Source organism: Phocoena sinus, chromosome 12 (genome assembly GCF_008692025.1).
Source record: "Phocoena sinus isolate mPhoSin1 chromosome 12, mPhoSin1.pri, whole genome shotgun sequence".
Taxonomy (NCBI): Eukaryota; Metazoa; Chordata; class Mammalia; order Artiodactyla; family Phocoenidae; genus Phocoena; species Phocoena sinus.
Genome location: NC_045774.1, coordinates 58,837,283 through 58,854,564, shown reverse-complemented (window position 1 = coordinate 58,854,564; position 17,282 = coordinate 58,837,283). Strand labels below are relative to the sequence as shown.

Here is a 17,282-nt window from a genome sequence, read left to right as displayed (position 1 = left end):
CAAATTCAGTCAAATCAGCCCAAAAGAACACTGTTGGGACTCAGGGCAGGCCACTCAAAACATGTCACAGTGGCATATCGATTATTTTGAATTAAAGTCACTTAAGAAATGGCCAATGCAAGATGGACACTCTGACCCTCCTCCCTGTCTTCCTGAAAACAGGAAACCAATCTCCCATGTGGAAGGTGCACTCCCTGCCTCTGGAAGTAGAAGGACACCCTTACCACTCGGAGACAGGGAATTCAGGGCTGAGAAGCCTGTATAAACAAACCTCATTATGTCTTTAATTGACTACCCCAAGCCCAAACCCTGCTTAGATTCTTCACTAATTGAGCACCCAAAACCCAAGTTTCTCTGTCCTGTCAATTCCTCGCATATTGTTTCTTTGTCTAAAAAATATAAAAGCTCCCTTCCTTGGCCACTTCTTAGGTACCATTTCTATCAGACCTGCATGTTCGCAAATGAAAATTTCTTTTTCTCCTGTAACTGTCTTGTGTGTTAGTCCAGCCACAAGAACTAGAGAGGAGTGGAAAGGGAAAGTTCCCCAATCCCACGACACAAATGCGGAGGGTTTCCATATCTGGCGACCCAGGAAAAGCACTGAGCCTTCTCATTCTGTGTTCATCCCTAACACATACATACCTACATAAGATTTCAGAATCTATTGTCTACATGGCACTATCTTGTGAATCTTTTTCCTTTTTTCTTTTATTTTAATCATTCAGGAATTGGAACTCTGAAAATTTAAACACAAAGTCACTTTTCTCAGGGAAGAAACAGCTGGAACACCCCCAGGATAAAGCAAAAAACAGACTGCTTCTGTCAGAATTGCATCAACCAATTTGTGTTGCTAAATAAGCCACAAAGATTTCCAAGAACTCAGCACTGATTAGCATTTCATTTTAATCTGCTAAAAGTCACTTCTTTTTGTTTTCGTGAATAATCAACATATTTTTACCAACTGAGATAGCAACAGTGAACCTGGAAAAGAAATGAGCCACAACTGCCTCTTCCCCATAACGATGCACTTTATTTATTTATTTATTTTTGGCTGCACCGCAGGGCATGTGGGATCTTAGCTCCCAGACCAGGGATGGAACCCGTGCCCCCTGCCATGGAAGCGTGGAGCCATAACTACTGGACCGCCAGGGAAGTCCTGCAAACACTTTAGGATGAGCAGGGCTTGACCTCCCCCAATCCCTGGTTCTTTAAGATGGCCAGGCCCCCAGGCCTCCATTGCTCCCTCTTTCTGGAAGTCTGGAATGGATGGGATGCCTGAAGAGAAGAGCTGCTGCTCTCTGAGCATCTGATCTAATGGTCCTCTCCATTAGCAACTACAAGCAATTTAGAGTTACTGAATAATACGTAAGGATCTTTCAGAGTAGATCAGTTCACTTCAGTTAGCATCGGATTCCGATATGAAGTTGTAAAAAGCTTAAGCACTCACGGGGACCCAATCAATACAGGTAAAAATAGAATTTATGGTTTCCAGGCCAAATTATTACTATTCTTGCAGGTGATTTTAACAAACCACCAATGCAAATATACAAAAGTTGTCCTGCAGCAAAAGAAACGCGTTGTCATTAGCTGCACAGCCCGAGACCGGTTCCCTCGTCTCTCTGACCCTCATTTGGCTTTCCCTTCTGTGAAATAACTATCTCTCAGGGGTGCTGTAAGACTACAACATCTTCAGGATGCTGTTAAAAACAGTGTCTAAAATTTATCTACACACACAAAAAACCCCTGCAGTCTGCGTAATAGGTTTGTGACACGGAAAGAAGGAAGGACTGGGCTAAGAACCATGAAGACAGACCCACCCAGGGTCACCCTAACCAAGACAGTTCCCTCATGTGGCCCCTTCCACGGCTCTTTACCCACCTGTCCTCCTTCCAGCACCCACACCAGCCCTATAGTAAATGACAAACATATTTTATATGTTTTATAACTTGGAAAACTGTCTCTGCTCTTCTCTCTAGAGAATGAATATAAAATCACCAAATCATTAGAACTGATAGGACCCCCAAAGACCATTTCTACTTAAACATCGTACTGCCTGTAAAAAGACTCCTCAGCTATGCTGACAGTGGTTCTCACTCTCAGGGTATGACTGCAGAAAACGGCAGCTCCGACCACATCATAAGACAAGCCCTCCCAACTTTAGATGGGTCTGCTCTACAGTGCTGTCTTACCCTGAGTTGCAATCTGTTATTTCACCTCATACACACCCCAGTCCCCCTCTGTCCTCCTTTCCTCTGCCCAAACATGCCCATCACCTGCAACAACAGCTAAGTCACTACCCACTTTCAACACTTGAAAAGAGCTACTTTATGACCCTTATATCTGCACTTTTCCACATTATCCATGCCCAGTATATTCAAATTCCTCATAGGAAAATTTTTTGAGACTAACCACCTTCTTAACTACCCTTCTCTGAATACACCCGAGTTTGGCCACATTCCGTTTAAAAGATGGCTCCCAGAACTGAAAATTGCATCCTTTGTTCAACAAACACTTGCTGAAAGCCTAACATGTGCCAGGCGTTTGTTCAGGCCCTAGAGGCAGAAACCAACCCACCAGGCCTGGTGTCCAGTCCAGCTGAGGAGACAGTCAAGCCTACCATGCAGAGAAGGTACAGGGAGTGCTCTGGGGAAGAAAGTACCAGGGGCCTGGGAGCATGGAACAGGTTTGCCTGACACACCCTGGGAGAAAGTTCCAGAAAGGCTTCCTTGAGGAAACAACTTTTTTTTTTTTTGCGGTACGCGGGCCTCTCACTGCTGTGGCCTCTCCCGTTGCGGAGCACAGGCTCAGTGGCCATGGCTCACGGGCCCAGCCGCTCCGCGGCACGTGGATCCTCCCAGACCGGGGCATGAACCCGTGTCCCCTGCCTCAGCAGGCGGACTCTCAACCACTGCGCCACCAGGGAAGCCCCAGAAACAACTTTTAAGCCGAGACATTATGCTTTGTTTAAACAGGCTAGGTTTTTATTAGCACCTCTGGAAGCCCATCAGGCTGGTGACATACTGAGATAGAAGTCAACTAAAATCCTTAAATCTTTTTTCATATGCCTCTCCCCACCCTGTGCAACTCAATTTGGGGACCTAAGTACAGCATTTGACATTTATCCCTATTAGGTTTCTTCTTCTTAAGGTTGACAGCTTTGATTCCCGATTTTTCTGTCCAATTTTTAGCTATCCTTCCACGTGGAGTCATTCAAAAACCATTAAGCTTGTCTTTGAAGTTGTCAACAGGTCTTTGAGAAAAGTCAAGAGCAGTGTCCCTGGAGATTCAGGTGATATCAGTCCATTAATGGGTACTGTGGAGGTTACAGATACTCAACCAACCATGCACCCACCACCAATTAATCCAGGGGCTTTCAAACTTTTTTCTTTGGTAGGAGAAGTTCTCTATCAAACAAAATGAAAGAGATTCCCAATACATAAACAGATAACAGAGGAGCTGCTCTAGGTGAAGAAAGGGTGGAAAGATCCAGCCATCAAGGGCTCGCTCTCCCCACCCCCCCAACCAGACCTCTCAAGAAACCTTGGTGGCACCATATGCATCCACGAAGCCCCCTGTAAAAACCAGCCATCTTGCACAAGCGTATCATGAGAGACAGTCTCCAGTGATTTGAAGAAATCAAGGGATCGTCTATCCAGTTAGTAGGTCCAGCAAGTCACGAAAACACAGTACAGTTGATCCTTGAACAACATTGAGTTTTAACTGCTGCAGGTCCACTTATACGCGGATTTTTTTCAATAAATACACTATATACATACGTGATCCGAGGTTGGTTGAATTCAATGACGTGGAACCCGCAGATACAAAGGGCCAACTATGGGACTTGAGCATCTGAGCATTTTGGTATCAGCGGCAGGTCCTGGAACCAATTCCCAGTGGATACCGAGGGATGACTACAGTCCTTTTTGGTATGATTTATTCACAATGAACCAATAATAGTCCTTCAAGAAAACCAGCCATCTATTCAATAATTCATCCTAGTGTTTTATTTAATTATGAGAATCTACTTTCTCCATCCCCTTTTGGAAACAGGGATGATTTCCTATCTCCATCTTCTGACATTTTTCCTGGCCTCCTCATTTCTGAAAGATTACAATCAGAGTTCCAAGATCACATGGGAAATTCTTCACATACAAGGATATTGTTTGAGCCTAGAAACGTGAGCTCTGCTATATTATAAGCTTCCTAAAAGTAAACACCATTTTTATTTGTCTTTGTTTCCCAAGAGTCTAGCATAGCACCCAGTGCATAACTGATACAAAAATAATGTTCAAATAGTTTGCTTGTTAGTCTTTAGTTGTTAAAAAATACTGAAATGCTCTCTTTTGACCTTCTCACCTAGTTTAGATTTCAATTCAACATTCTATATAGAAGCAAATTATGAGTTGAGTGTTAAGACTTCATCCTTGCTGTCACTTAACTTCATATCCTTAAAAAAACTTTAAATGTCCTGAGCTCTCTTACAAACCACAAACCTCAATCTCCTGACATTACAGCTTTCTGCTCAGCTCTATAGAGCACCCTTGGCAGTAATAATAATTTCTTTGGGTATGCCTGTGACCAAAGAGAACTGATGAAATGCATCACTCTTTCTAAAGAGAAAAATGCAAATTACTCACAAACGGTCCACAAGTGGGCACCTAAGGATATACCAATCTTTATGTGCTCTGCCATGGTTAAACCTTGAGCTGCCCTAAAAGAAGGGAAAGTTGACAATATAAGGGGGGCAGAGGAGGGTGGGGAAAGAGAGAGTTGTGAGTGCCTAGTAACTTGTTTCCTGTTGCCATCTCAAACAAAAACCGAGCACTCTGGACAAAAAAAAAAAAAAAAAAAAAAAATTCATACTATTAATAACCATAAGATTTCAATGTTTCAGTATTATAATCTTCTTTATAGATAAAAATCTTTGTAATATTTTTCTTAGGAAAAACCCCAACAGGCTTAATTATTTAGTAAATAGTCGTACCTCGGGGTATCGGTTCCAGGACTCCCGCAGATATCAAAATCGGCGGATGCTCAAGTCCATTACTCGACGCTCCACATCCGCAGGTTCCGCATCCGCAGATTCAGCCAATCTCGGATCCTAAACACAGTACAGGAGCCACGCTTGGTTGAATTGCAGATGCGGAACCCAGGCGGATAAAGACAGCCGGCTGTATTGATAAATATGTACAATTTTATGACTTCTGAAACTGTGAAACTCAACTTCAGAAAGTATTAGTTTTTTTGTTTTTTGGTTTTTTTTGCGGTACACGGGCCTCTCACTGTTGTGGCCTCTCCCGTTGCGGAGCACAGGCTCCGGACGCGCAGGCTCAGCGGCCATGGCTCACGGGCCCAGCCGCTCCGCGGCATGTGGGATCTTCCCGGACCGGGGCACGAACCCGTGTCCCCTGCATCGGCAGGCGGACTCCCAACCACTGCGCCACCAGGGAAGCCCGAAGTATTAGTTTTTATTCCTACCAACAGAGGTCAGTGCCTCTTCCACACCCCTGCAGCTACTTCACACTATTAAAAAAAACAACAAACAAACAAAACTTTGCCAGTTTGATTGACAGAGTGGTGCCTGATTTTTAACTTGCACTGCTTTGATTACTAAAGAAATGGAACACTTTTCATGTGTTTATTATTTGTATTATTTTTGCAAATTACCTTTTTATGTCTTTTGCCCAATTTTCCCTTTCAGGCACTCACTTTTCTTACTGACTTGCAGAAGTTCTTCACAAGTTCAGTAATATTGCTTTGTCACATGTCACAAACATTTTCCAACTTACCATTTCAATTTTAACTTTATTTATGGTGATGTTTGCTTTCTTTTTCTCACGTAATCCACCAATCCAACCTTTCTTTTTATAGTTTCTCCCTTTGGTGACATTATTAGAAAAATATTCCCAAGTTAACATTATATAAATGTTTCCTGTATTTTATCCTGGCATCTTTACAGTTTTATTTTTTTCACTGAAGTGCTTAATCCATTTGGAATTTATTCAGGTATATGACAAAGTCTGGATTGTACTTAGGTTGTCCCAGATGGTTAGCCAGCTGTCCCAACACCATTTCACTGAATTAATTTATCTTTTCTCCACCGATTCAAAAGGCTGCCATTTTCATATACTTCCTCTCCACTCAAGCACCTGTATCCCGGGATCTCAAACTCGGCATATCCACAACTGAAATTCGTGATCGCCCCCTTCTCTCCAGTGATCCCCAGCTCTGGGAATGGCTACTTTGCTTATTACTCAATTTTCGTGTTGAGAACTTGGTTATTCCTCACCCCTGCCCTCTCCATCACCACCTCCCACCTCCCCACACACATTTAAAATCACTAAATTTTATGCCCAACTCTATGGCCATGGTCGTAGTCCAAACGCCATCTTACCTTTCCTGGACTGCACCAGCGTCCTCACTGGGCCCCGAATCCACCCTTGGCCCCTCCAGCGGGTTACACATAAATAAGGTCCCGCCTCTTCCCTACTTTCAACCTCCTATGGCTTTCACTGCTCTTCGAACAAAGCCTGCGTTCTTTACGTGACGTGGAAGGCCTGTATGATCTAGCCCCTGCCTACCTCCACCTCATGCCACACCTCTGCTCTCACACAGTTTCCAGATACACTGGCCATCTTTTCATTCCTTGAAGGCTCCCAGCTGCTCTTCCACTCAGAGCCTTCACGGGCGAAGTTCCTTCCACGTTCCACGCTCATCTCCTCCCTGACGCATCCAATTCCTCTTCCCCACACACATGCCTGCCTAACCCCCGCTTATCTTCAGAGCCCAGCTTAAATGTCACCCCCTCAAAGTATTCTTGACCATGTCAGTTTCCCCTGCAAAAAATGCCCTCATTGCACCTGGTACTCCTCCAGGGTGGCACTTCTCACAAGTGTTGCTATTATAAATATTACAAGATCTCCCTCAGGTGGCAGTTCTAGTAGCCAGGGCTGTCCCCAACTTGCTCACAGCCCCTCTCAAAGAGCTGAATGCATGTGTGCCCATACAGTCAGACTCATACAGTCCTAAGTCAAAGGCATTATCTTTCAGTCTGCATTCTAATTACTACAAGTATACTCTCCCTCCTAAGGTCTCTAGCCATGGCTGAAAAGAACATTCTTTGATAGGAAATTGCAGTTTCCACCTAGAGAGCCCAGCACTATTTCTGGGCTCAAACAATGAATGCTCTTAAAAGCATTCACAAATTTCAATTTTTTACTCAGAAAGTACTCTCAGATCCACAGATCCTGGACTGCCACATTGGCTACCTGCTAAACGTGTCCTGACATTCATTCATTCTTTCCTTCATTCATCCAGCAGTTATTTATTGCCCACCAACAGTGCCCAGCTGAGCCTCATAACTGAAACTGTACCTTTATTATTCTCCCCCATATGAGTATGTCTCCCAAATCAACTCTAGCTGCTAATTATTCATTTGCTTTTCCCATGACATAAGTGCTATGTCACCATGCAGGGTCTATAAAAGTCCAGTCAAAAGCAAACAAACATTAGAGTTCAGGCCTCTGTGCTGCTTCGTCACAATCAGGTAAATGGACAGCTTCTTTAAGACCCCTTTGTAACAGTCTGAACTATCAATACCACCGACACACCCATCCTGCGGCCTGTTTCCCCAGCCTGAGCCTGAGGGTGAGTTAGAGACAAGAGAAGAAATTCAGATCCAGCCTCAACCCACCCCCAACGCCCACACACAAGGAGCTGCCACCTCAACTTTCCTTAATAACCCTTAGTTCCGGTCCACCTGACAAAAGCTGCTTTCCAAAAGCATCATATTGCAATCTTACGTTGTGACCAGGAGAAGCTTGAGAACCACAAGACATGGAGCATAAAACTGCAGAAAAATGACTTCCCTGGTGGCACAGTGGTTAAGAATCCCTGCCAATGCAGGGGACACGGGTTCAAGCCCTGGTCCCAGAAGATCCTACATACCGTGGAGCAACTAATAAGCCCGTGTGCCGCAACTACTGAGCCTGCACTCTAGAGCCCACGAGCCACAACTACTGAGCCCGCATGCCACAACTACTGAAGCCTGTGTGCCTAAAGCCCGTGCTCCGCAACAAGAGGAGCCACCGCAATGAGAAGCCCGTGCACTGCAATGAAGAGTAGCCCCCGCTCGCTGCAACTAGAGAAAGCCCACGTGCAGCAACGAAGACCCAACACAGCCAAAAGTAAATAGATAATTTTTTTTTTTTAATGCAGAAAAAGTTGGGCAACAACCTAAGCCACACTCCCCAAAGAGAGCAGCTCCCGTGCTGTAGCTACAAGACCCCTAATCTATTTCTTACCGATCCCGGCTTCCTGCTCTGGAGTCCCAGCTCTCTGAGACCAGCTCTCTTATAATAAAGTCCATATGTGACAAACCCACTGCTAACATCATACTCAACAGTGAAAAGCTGAAAGCATTTCCCCTAAGATCAGGAACAAGGCAAGGATAACCACTCTTACCACTTTTATTCAACAAAGCATTGGAAGTCCTAGCCACAGCAATCAGAGAAGAAAAAGAAATAAAAGAAATCCAAATTGGAAAGGAAGAAGTAAAACTGTCATTGTCTGCAGATGACATGATATTATACATGGAAAATCCTAAAGATGCCACCAGAAAACTACTAGAGTTCACCAGTGAATTCGGTAAAGTTGCAGGATACAAAATTAATATACCACATCACAACTTCTGCTCCATAGCAAGGTTTTTCAGTCTGGAGGGATGGAACCCCAAAGGCATTTCTGATTAAAAATGGGCTAGAGATTTTCTATTACTAATCACAAAGCCAGTTTTAGTCTTCTATATATTATTTAACTAAAGAACTAAGTGATCAGTTGAATATCTATGCATTTAAAAAACGAAATTATTTACAACCTGAAAAATAAACAAATAAATTTTAAATGATTTTATTTTTCAGTTCAATAGCAAAATACAATCATTCTGAAAAATTATACCACATTGTAACTATACACGCTGAAAAGGGTGACATGAAGCACATGTGGCAAATGACTTACTTTGCTGCCTTTGAAAGGAAGCACTACTTTGCATCCCTTTCCTCTTTAATAAATAGCCAAAATCACACATTGGTGTTTATTAAAATAACCAATAGATTTGGCTCTTTTTTTTTTTTTTTTTTTTTGCGGTACGCAGGCCTCTCACTGCTGTGGCCTCTCCCCCCACGGAGCACAGGCTCCGGACGCGCAGGCCCAGCGGCCATGGCTCACGGGCCCAGCCGCTCCGCGTCATGTGGGATCTTCCCGGATCGGGGCACGAACCCGCGCCCCCTGCATCGGCCGGCAGCCTCTCAACCACTGCACCACCAGGGAAGCCCAGATTTGGCTCTTTGACATGTGCCAACCCAATGGCAACACTCTGAAAAATAAAGACTCCCCAAGCCATTTTCATGACTCAACAAAAGGCTTCAGACCAGGAGGGGAAAGTGCATTCCACTTTATATTAATCAAGTATAGTTGGCTGGAAATCAGCTTGTTTTTCTCACTTTCATTTACAAATTCCACTTTATTACTTGGTTCTTTCAATAACAGCTCCTAAAAAAGAGACCTTTTCTCCTCAAGTACTTGTACACTTCAGCCTGGAGTTTTAACACATCTCTGTTGGGAGCCAGCCTCCGCAGGATGGGGGTGACTTCAACTCACAAAGCCCAGGAAATGGACATCAATGATGAGACTCCATAGTTTGTGCTGCTCTCAGCCTCCAAGATCAGCATCATAAAACAGCTTGTAAAATTACCTTGGAGATTACATTTTAACTTGCCAGTTAAAGTTCTGGCAACTTCAGACAATGCTTTAAAGGAGTCATCCTGACATAACATAACACACACTCCACTTTAAGTCTCAGCTCCCAAGGAACTGCAGGGTAGCTGCTGGGCCAGGAAATAGCAGGGGACTAGAGTCAGACAGCCTGGATTTGATTCCTGCCTCCACTTTTTACGACTGGCGCAGCTGTGGACAAGTCACTCAACCTTCCTGTGCCTCGGTTTCCTCATCAGCCAAATGGGTGCTGTTCCTTTATACCAGATTCCATCCTCTATTCTTACTTTAATCTCACCTCTAATGGCCACAGCCGGGGATCTCTATGCTAATGAGGGATACAGCTACATATTTCTTCTGTTCATTCTGTCTTATTTTCCCTCCACTTCATGTGCATACCTGTAGACTCAGGATTAATAATAGGACAGAAATATGAGCGAGGCAGAGCGCACAACAGAGTTTTACTGGTGAATCTTAGTCAGCTTTTATGGCAACAAATATGATACCAGCCACACACAATTGCATGGTATAGAATACTTAATAATAGAGGAAAATATGTGCAATATATTCAACAGGGAAAAGACAGGTTGGAAGATTATATATGTGTGTACACAAATACACACACATATAATACAGGTAATCATATATAAGACTCAAAATTATGCATAAAAATATTGGAAAGATACACACCAAAATGGTAACTGTGGTGAGCAGTACATTATAAGATGAAGGACTTAATCTTCCTTCTCTATGCTTTTCTGAACCTTACCAAATTTCTTTTTTTTAAATACTTTTCTGATATTTTTATTTTTTAAAACTTTTTTGTTATAAATTTATTATTTATTTATTTATTTTGGGCTGTGTTGGGTCTTCGTTGCTACACGCGGGCTTTCTCTAGTTGCTGTGAACGTGGGCTCCTCTTCATTGCGGTGTGCGGGCTTCTCACTGCGGTGGCTTCTTTTGTGGAACACAGGCTCTAGGCATGCGGGCTTCAGTAGTTGTATCACGTGGGCTTCAGTAGTTGTGGCTCGCGGGCTCTAGAGCGCAGGCTCAGTAGTTGCAGCACACAGACTTAGTTGCTCTGTGGCCTGTAGGATCTTCCTGGACCAGGGCTTGAACCTGTGTCCCCTGCACTGGCAGGCGGATTCTTAACCACTGCACCACCAGGGAAGTCCCTCAAATTTCTATAATTAACTAATAAATTTAAAAATCAGAAAAAAGGTTTTCTTCACAAACATTTTTTTCCCCAGAAAACAATGTTCCTAGTGAACTTGTATTACATACAAAATCTGTAAAAGTGATAATGGTCATAGCTTATTTGGCATTTATTATGTGCCAGACATCGTAGTAAGTATATTGCATAAATTAGCACCTTTAGTCCTCACACTCTCTAGCTTCCGACCCCCATTTTACAGGTGAAAAAAACAAGTTATTCATGTGAAGTTGCACAGCTGGCAAGTGGTGGAGCCCAAGGTCTGAGCCCAGGGATCTGACTCCAGAACTCCCTCCTGTGCGGCCACGAAGCTGCCTGCCTCCACCCACACTGCTTCCCAAAACCTAACATTTGTTTTTAATATTTACATCTTTCATTCTCTTCAGACTCTTACCCTTTGGGGCGGAGGATGGAAATAGACAATGTGTGCCCTTCTTGCCTGAGGTGACAATCAAGCACCTACTACATGGAGGGTATCTCTGCTTTAAACAGAGGGGTCGGGCTTCCCTGGTGGCGCAGTGGTTAAGAATCTGCCTGCCAATGCAGGGGACACGGGTTCAAGCCCTGGTCCAGGAAGATCCCACATGCTGCGGAGCAACTAAGCCCGTGGGCCACAACTACTGAGCCTGCGCTCTAGAGCCCGCGAGCCACAACTACTGAGCGCACATGCCACAACTACTGAAGCCCATGGACCTAGAGCCCGTGCTCCGAATCAAGAGAAGCCACCGCAATGAGAAGCCTGCACACCGCAAGGAAGAGTAGCCCACGCTCACCACAACTAGAGAAAGCCCACATGCAGCAACAAAGACCCAACTCAGCCGTAAATAAATTTATTAAAAAAAAAAAAAAAAAAGAGGGGTCAGGAGACCACGCAGAACTAAACAGGGACTGGCACTGACCACTAGGCGACCCCCTTATCAGCTCTCACAGCACCTTGAACCTCTCCTTCCTGAATTTCCTCTCCTTGTACTTTAACTTGCTTGCTGTTTGATTGCCTCCAACATGCCACGCACCATTCTGAGCACTTTACATGTATTACTTTTCTTCTCGTGGTGATTGTCCCCATTTCAAACATAAGGAAACTGAGGCCTAGAGAAGTTAAGAAATGTGCCCAGGGTCTCAGAGCTAGTTAGTGAGGAAGCTGGGGTTTGCCTCTGGCTCTCGGGTCATCACTCTCGAATGAGTCAATCAATCAATCAAGGTACACCCTCCATTTTCTAAAAATCCTCTCTCTTATTAGGATTGTTTATTTTTATTTCTCTAGATACTAAATATTTCTGACAAATTCTATTTCTAATATTTAAAATTTTTATTGCCATTGTGAATGGATTTTTTAAATTATATTTTCTAATTGCTTATTTGGCGTACTCAAGAAAACTATAGATGTCTGCATGCTTGTAACCTTTGCAGACTTACTGGACACTCCCATTAGCTGTTATAACTTTAGTTGATTCTCCATTATTTTAGCCACTTAATCTCTTAATTTCAGTAAATAATAATTCTGACTCCTCCTTTCCGACATGAAGATATCATTTTTTCATGTTGTCCAACTATGTTGTCAGGCTCTCCCACCTCCGTGTTTCCTGTATGATAAAGTATACACCTCTGAGCATGATAATTATTACCCTTTATAATATGGCCCCAACTACCTTTTGATCTTCATTTCAACCATGATCCCAAAATGCCCCTCACCCAGGACTCCTTTTCTCGTGATTTGCCTGGGAGACCCTTCCTTATTTTCTGCATGGGGACAACTGTTTACTTTCTTGAGCCAACACAGCTGCTGCCACCTCTCCTAGAGCCCTGCACGGTTCTCCTGCCTCTTTGCCCCTGGGAGCACAGACCTCTATCACGGGCCCTACTGCAGCCCGACTCGTGCACTTGTGCATGGTAACCACTTCTTCAATGGAGGGTCAGATCGTAAAAACTGTAGGCTATCCAGGCCACAATTGATCTCTGTTGGATTTTTTCCTTACATTTTAATAATGTAAAAATGATTCTTAGCTCACAGGCCATTTAAAAAAACAAAACAACAACAACAATAGGCCACCAGCTATGGGCTGTAATTTGCCTGCTCCTGGCTTATAGGTTCATCCCTCCCACTCGACTATAGGCACTTGAGAGCGGGAACAAGCTCTAACTCATCTTTGTAATCAATCTCCCAGCTCCTGGCACATAGAAGGTGTCAAATCACTGAAGTCAGTTGAACTGAAACAGCAATAACTAATTTATCCTAATGAGTCAAATACATCCCTGGACAATTTCCCCAAATCTTGAAATAGTTCAATAAAAAGTCATTTTGCATTTTGAGTCTCTTAGGCAGCTGGACATTAAAAGTAAGCTATACAGGGCTTCCCTGGTGGCGCAGCGGTTGAGAGTCCTCCTGCCGATGCAGGGGACACGGGTTCGTGCCCTGGTCCAGGAAGATCCCACATGCCGCGGAGCAGCTGGGCCCATGAGCCATGGCCGCTGAGCCTGCGTGTTCGGAGCCTGTGCTCTGCAACGGGAGAGGCCACAGCAGTGAGAGGCCCGCGTACCGCAAAAAAAAAAAAAAAAAAAAAAAAGTAAGCTATAACCCTGGGTGAAGGGAGAAATAGCTGCTTTCTGCCTCATTTAGTAAGAAAAACTATGATGTTCAGCCCCAGAGGCTCTCCCTCCCCAAATGCAGAAAAAGTGCTTCTCCTGTGATAGAGTTCAAAGCTAGACTGCTCCCTGGGCCCCCGTACAGAATATAACTCTAGTAAAATCCAGCTTTGCAAGTAACCCACTCAGTTTCTCACCCTAGAAAATCACCTGGACTTGGGATGCTGTTGTGAATACTTGCCACTGACAGCCTAGCTATCAGTGATTCATTTGTCTCCCATCTCACCATCACTGGGGTAGAAGCATTCTTCTGAGTCATTAAATACCAGAGGGACACTGGCGTTATCGTTATTATTGCTATCACCCTGCCCCCAGGTTCTCCCAACCAAAAATGCTCTATAGAAGGGAGACGATCACCCCACTCTAGTTAAGGAATGAACACTGTTGTTAGAGATGAGCTGTCATCACTTCAGGGTCTCCACTCCTGGCTTTCTGGGGCTCCCAACAGCGTGAGTTGGGAAGGAAGCCAGGAGCAGATAGAGCCGCTGCTAGGAGGAAATGGCCCTCTGTGCACCTGCTCTGTGTGAGGCCGAGAGTCCGATACTAAGTTTCCAAAGAAATGAGGCAAACTCGAGGCAAATTCCATTCATACCTACATCAGGCAGGCCCACTTGGGCCCAGGGAGGCAAAGCACCAGGAGGTCCAGACAGCGTCAACCTCCAAGCCAGGCAGGGCTCCTGAGTGTCTATTTAGGGCAGGAGCCCAGCGGCGTCAAACCCCCCACATGACAAGGCTGGCCAAGAGCTGGATGCCCTGTTGGGCTCTCCCCCTGCAGGCCAGGTTCAGGGGAGGACTCCAGGTCCAGTAAGTGGAGCGAAGAGCACGAGGAAGCCCATGAGAGAGGGCCACCCTGCACAGGGGTGGTTACACACAGCACAGCCCCCCGTTCCTCGGCACCAGGTAGGTTTCAACAAAACAAATCCCAAACCCCACTTCCTGGAGGAGGTGAAGTATCCAGAATGGATAATGAGGGTACTGAGAGAGGGTCAGTGAAAACTCACTGACAAAATCAGCAGCCCCGAAGGACTAGGTCCTATGACCTTGGCTCCATATACGTTAGTTGTTCCCAGGAGAGGCCGTCATTCCACACACTGAAGCTCCTGAATTCGAATGATCTGCTTGTGACCTGTCAGAGCTGAGACGCAAACTCTGTCCAGTACAAAGTCACATCAGCCCAGCCACCTCCAGCCGACCAGGTGAGCAAGGGAGTGTCACTTGGCTAAGCATCCTCACCCACCCACGAACAGATGCCGCTCTGTGCTTCTCTCTGAGAGGCTTCCCAACACAGCTAAACCCACTGGGTGCAGTAAATACAAAATCAGAAGAGTTAAAACATGCTAATAAGAGGACGACTCGGATTACAAAGGGAAATGAAAGAGGTGAGAAAATGTCAAATGTTGCACGTGTACTTGGGCTGGGTCAGCATCTCTCTTAGCTTGATGCTGACAGTACCCAGTCGCATCTTCTGAGCAGATGTGTTTATAAACAGCCTTTTACCCTGACCTGTTTATAAACAGAAGAGCTTCCTTGCTCAAAATCCCCCTTGGCTCACGACACATTCAGAAATGCCAGCATCACTTACAGCTAGTTAGTAATGCTACACCATGTTCCACGTTCTCTTTACACGAGGCAACGCCACACTAGAAACAGTCATGCTCTAGTGATTAAAAAGAGAGACAAGTGGGCTTCCCTGGTGGCGCAGTGGTTGAGAGTCCGCCTGCCGATGCAGGGGACGCAGGTTCATGCCCCGGTCCGGGAAGATCCCACATGCCGCGGAGCGGCTGGGCCCGTGAACCATGGCCGCTGAGCCTGCGCGTCCGGAGCCTCTGCTCCGCAACGGGAGAGGCCACAACAGGGAGAGGCCCGCGTACCGCAAAAAAAAAAAAAAAAAAAAAGAGAGAGAGACATGTGCTCCTGAAAATTAGGAGACTTGATTAAGTGGTGCGACTGCAACCTACATGTGGAAGCAAAGAAACGAACAAAAATAAAACTTTAAGTCAGTAAACTAACAGTGCTTTACTAATCATGCAAAAAGTAAGGAGAGAAAATATAGAATACAAGACATGGTACGTTACCCAGAAGCCCTGCTAAAGACCGCATGTCCTTCTCCATCAGCATGTAAATCTCTTCCTCTGAGAAGCGGCCAATGCCGTGGCCGTGCATCTCGCGTTTCACGATTCCTTTCGTTATGTGGCACACGACCCACCTCAGCAGGTTACTGAAGGGACCGCCACCACTAAGAGAGAGCATCTTCCGGGTCTCACTGAGATTGTCCACCCACTGGCAATAAGCTAAGGTCCTGCAATTGTGTGGAAACAAGTTACTACTGTGCGTTAGATACATAGCAGGTCCACAGAGTCAAGTTCCAGTGAGGGGTTGGGAATTTAGCACACTCTGGAGGACTGAATCAGCTTTTCCAAAGAGCAGTCTGCACGGCAGATATTACAACAGACTCTAGTCCATGCCTGGACTTAGGGCCTGAGGGAGAAACAGTGACAAACGCAGACAGCTTGCCATGCTACCATCCCACCGAACTGCAGCTGCCCACAGATCCCCCAGCCCCCAAGGCCATGCTTCTGCTTTCTCTCAGCCAGCCCCACAGAAAACAAGTAGACACCCACTTTAAAAGGCTTTTAGACAAGACAGTGAGTACCTACGTGGCGGGGTGGGGGGCATCGGGAAGGAGGCAGCAAGGACTGGGGTGCTGGCTTCATTCTTTCTTGATCAAAGTAATGGTTATAAAGGTCTGTGCTCTGTGGGGTTTTTCTTTTAATTTTTACAGTGATTTACAATGTTGTGTTAGTTTCAGGTGTACAGCAAAGTGATTCCGTTTTATAAATATATATATATATATACTTATATACATGTATTCTTTTTTTACATTCTCTTCCATTATAGGTTATTACAAGATATTGAATTTAGTTCCCTGTGCTATACAGTGGGTCCTTGTTGGTTATCTATTTTATATATAGTAGTGTGTGTATTTTAATGCCAAACTCCTAATTTATCCCTCTTCCCCTTTGATAATCATACATTTGTTTTCTATGTCTGTGAGTCTATTTCTGTTTTGTAAATAAGTTCATTTGTATCATTTTTTTTTAGATTCCACATATAAGCGATATCATATGATACTTGTCTTTCTCTGTCTGGTTTAGTTCACTTGGTGTGATAATCTCTAGGTCCATCCATGTACTGCAAATGGCATTATTCTTTTTTATGCTCTGTGTTAATTAATTAAGCTGCATATTTTTGTCTTATACACTTTGTGTATGCATTTTATATTTCCTGATATGAAAGGATTTTTTAAAGAAAAATCTTTTTGCCTTTTTGACAGGATCAGGGAATAGGTATAGCTGTCTATGTTTACTATAACCATATAAATTATAAATAGTACATAAATGATTCATTCTCCAGAAAGGCAGCTCTCTGCTTTGGTTTGCTCTCCAGGACCCTAGAGTGTGAATGAACACCAAAGGAACTTGGTTGGATCAGTCTTCCCATCTGGGTGGTGCTCATGGCAAACACCCACCCGTCCAGGGGCTCCTGCGTAGTATGTGTGGACAGCTAAGCAGCTATTCACTGCTCATGTGCTATGCTGGTTGCAATACCCAGGCCTTTGCTGAGTTTGTTCTCTGAACCTGGGCAATCGTAGGAA

General features: G+C 44.6%; 1 protein-coding gene across 7 annotated transcripts in view; it reads right to left on the bottom strand.

Moving 5' to 3' along the window:
- FAXC (failed axon connections homolog, metaxin like GST domain containing) overlaps positions 1 to 17,282 on the bottom strand; it is an 86,150-nt gene that overhangs the window by 33,162 nt on the left and 35,706 nt on the right. For all 7 annotated transcript variants that reach the window (XR_004352576.1, XR_004352577.1, XM_032651632.1 and 4 more), the window contains one exon: positions 15,703 to 15,926. Coding sequence is in view for 5 of the 7 variants with exons in the window: in XM_032651632.1 (XP_032507523.1) it covers positions 15,703 to 15,926 (224 nt within the window). In the remaining 2 variants the exon portion in view is untranslated. The remainder of the gene's footprint in view (positions 1 to 15,702; positions 15,927 to 17,282) is intronic.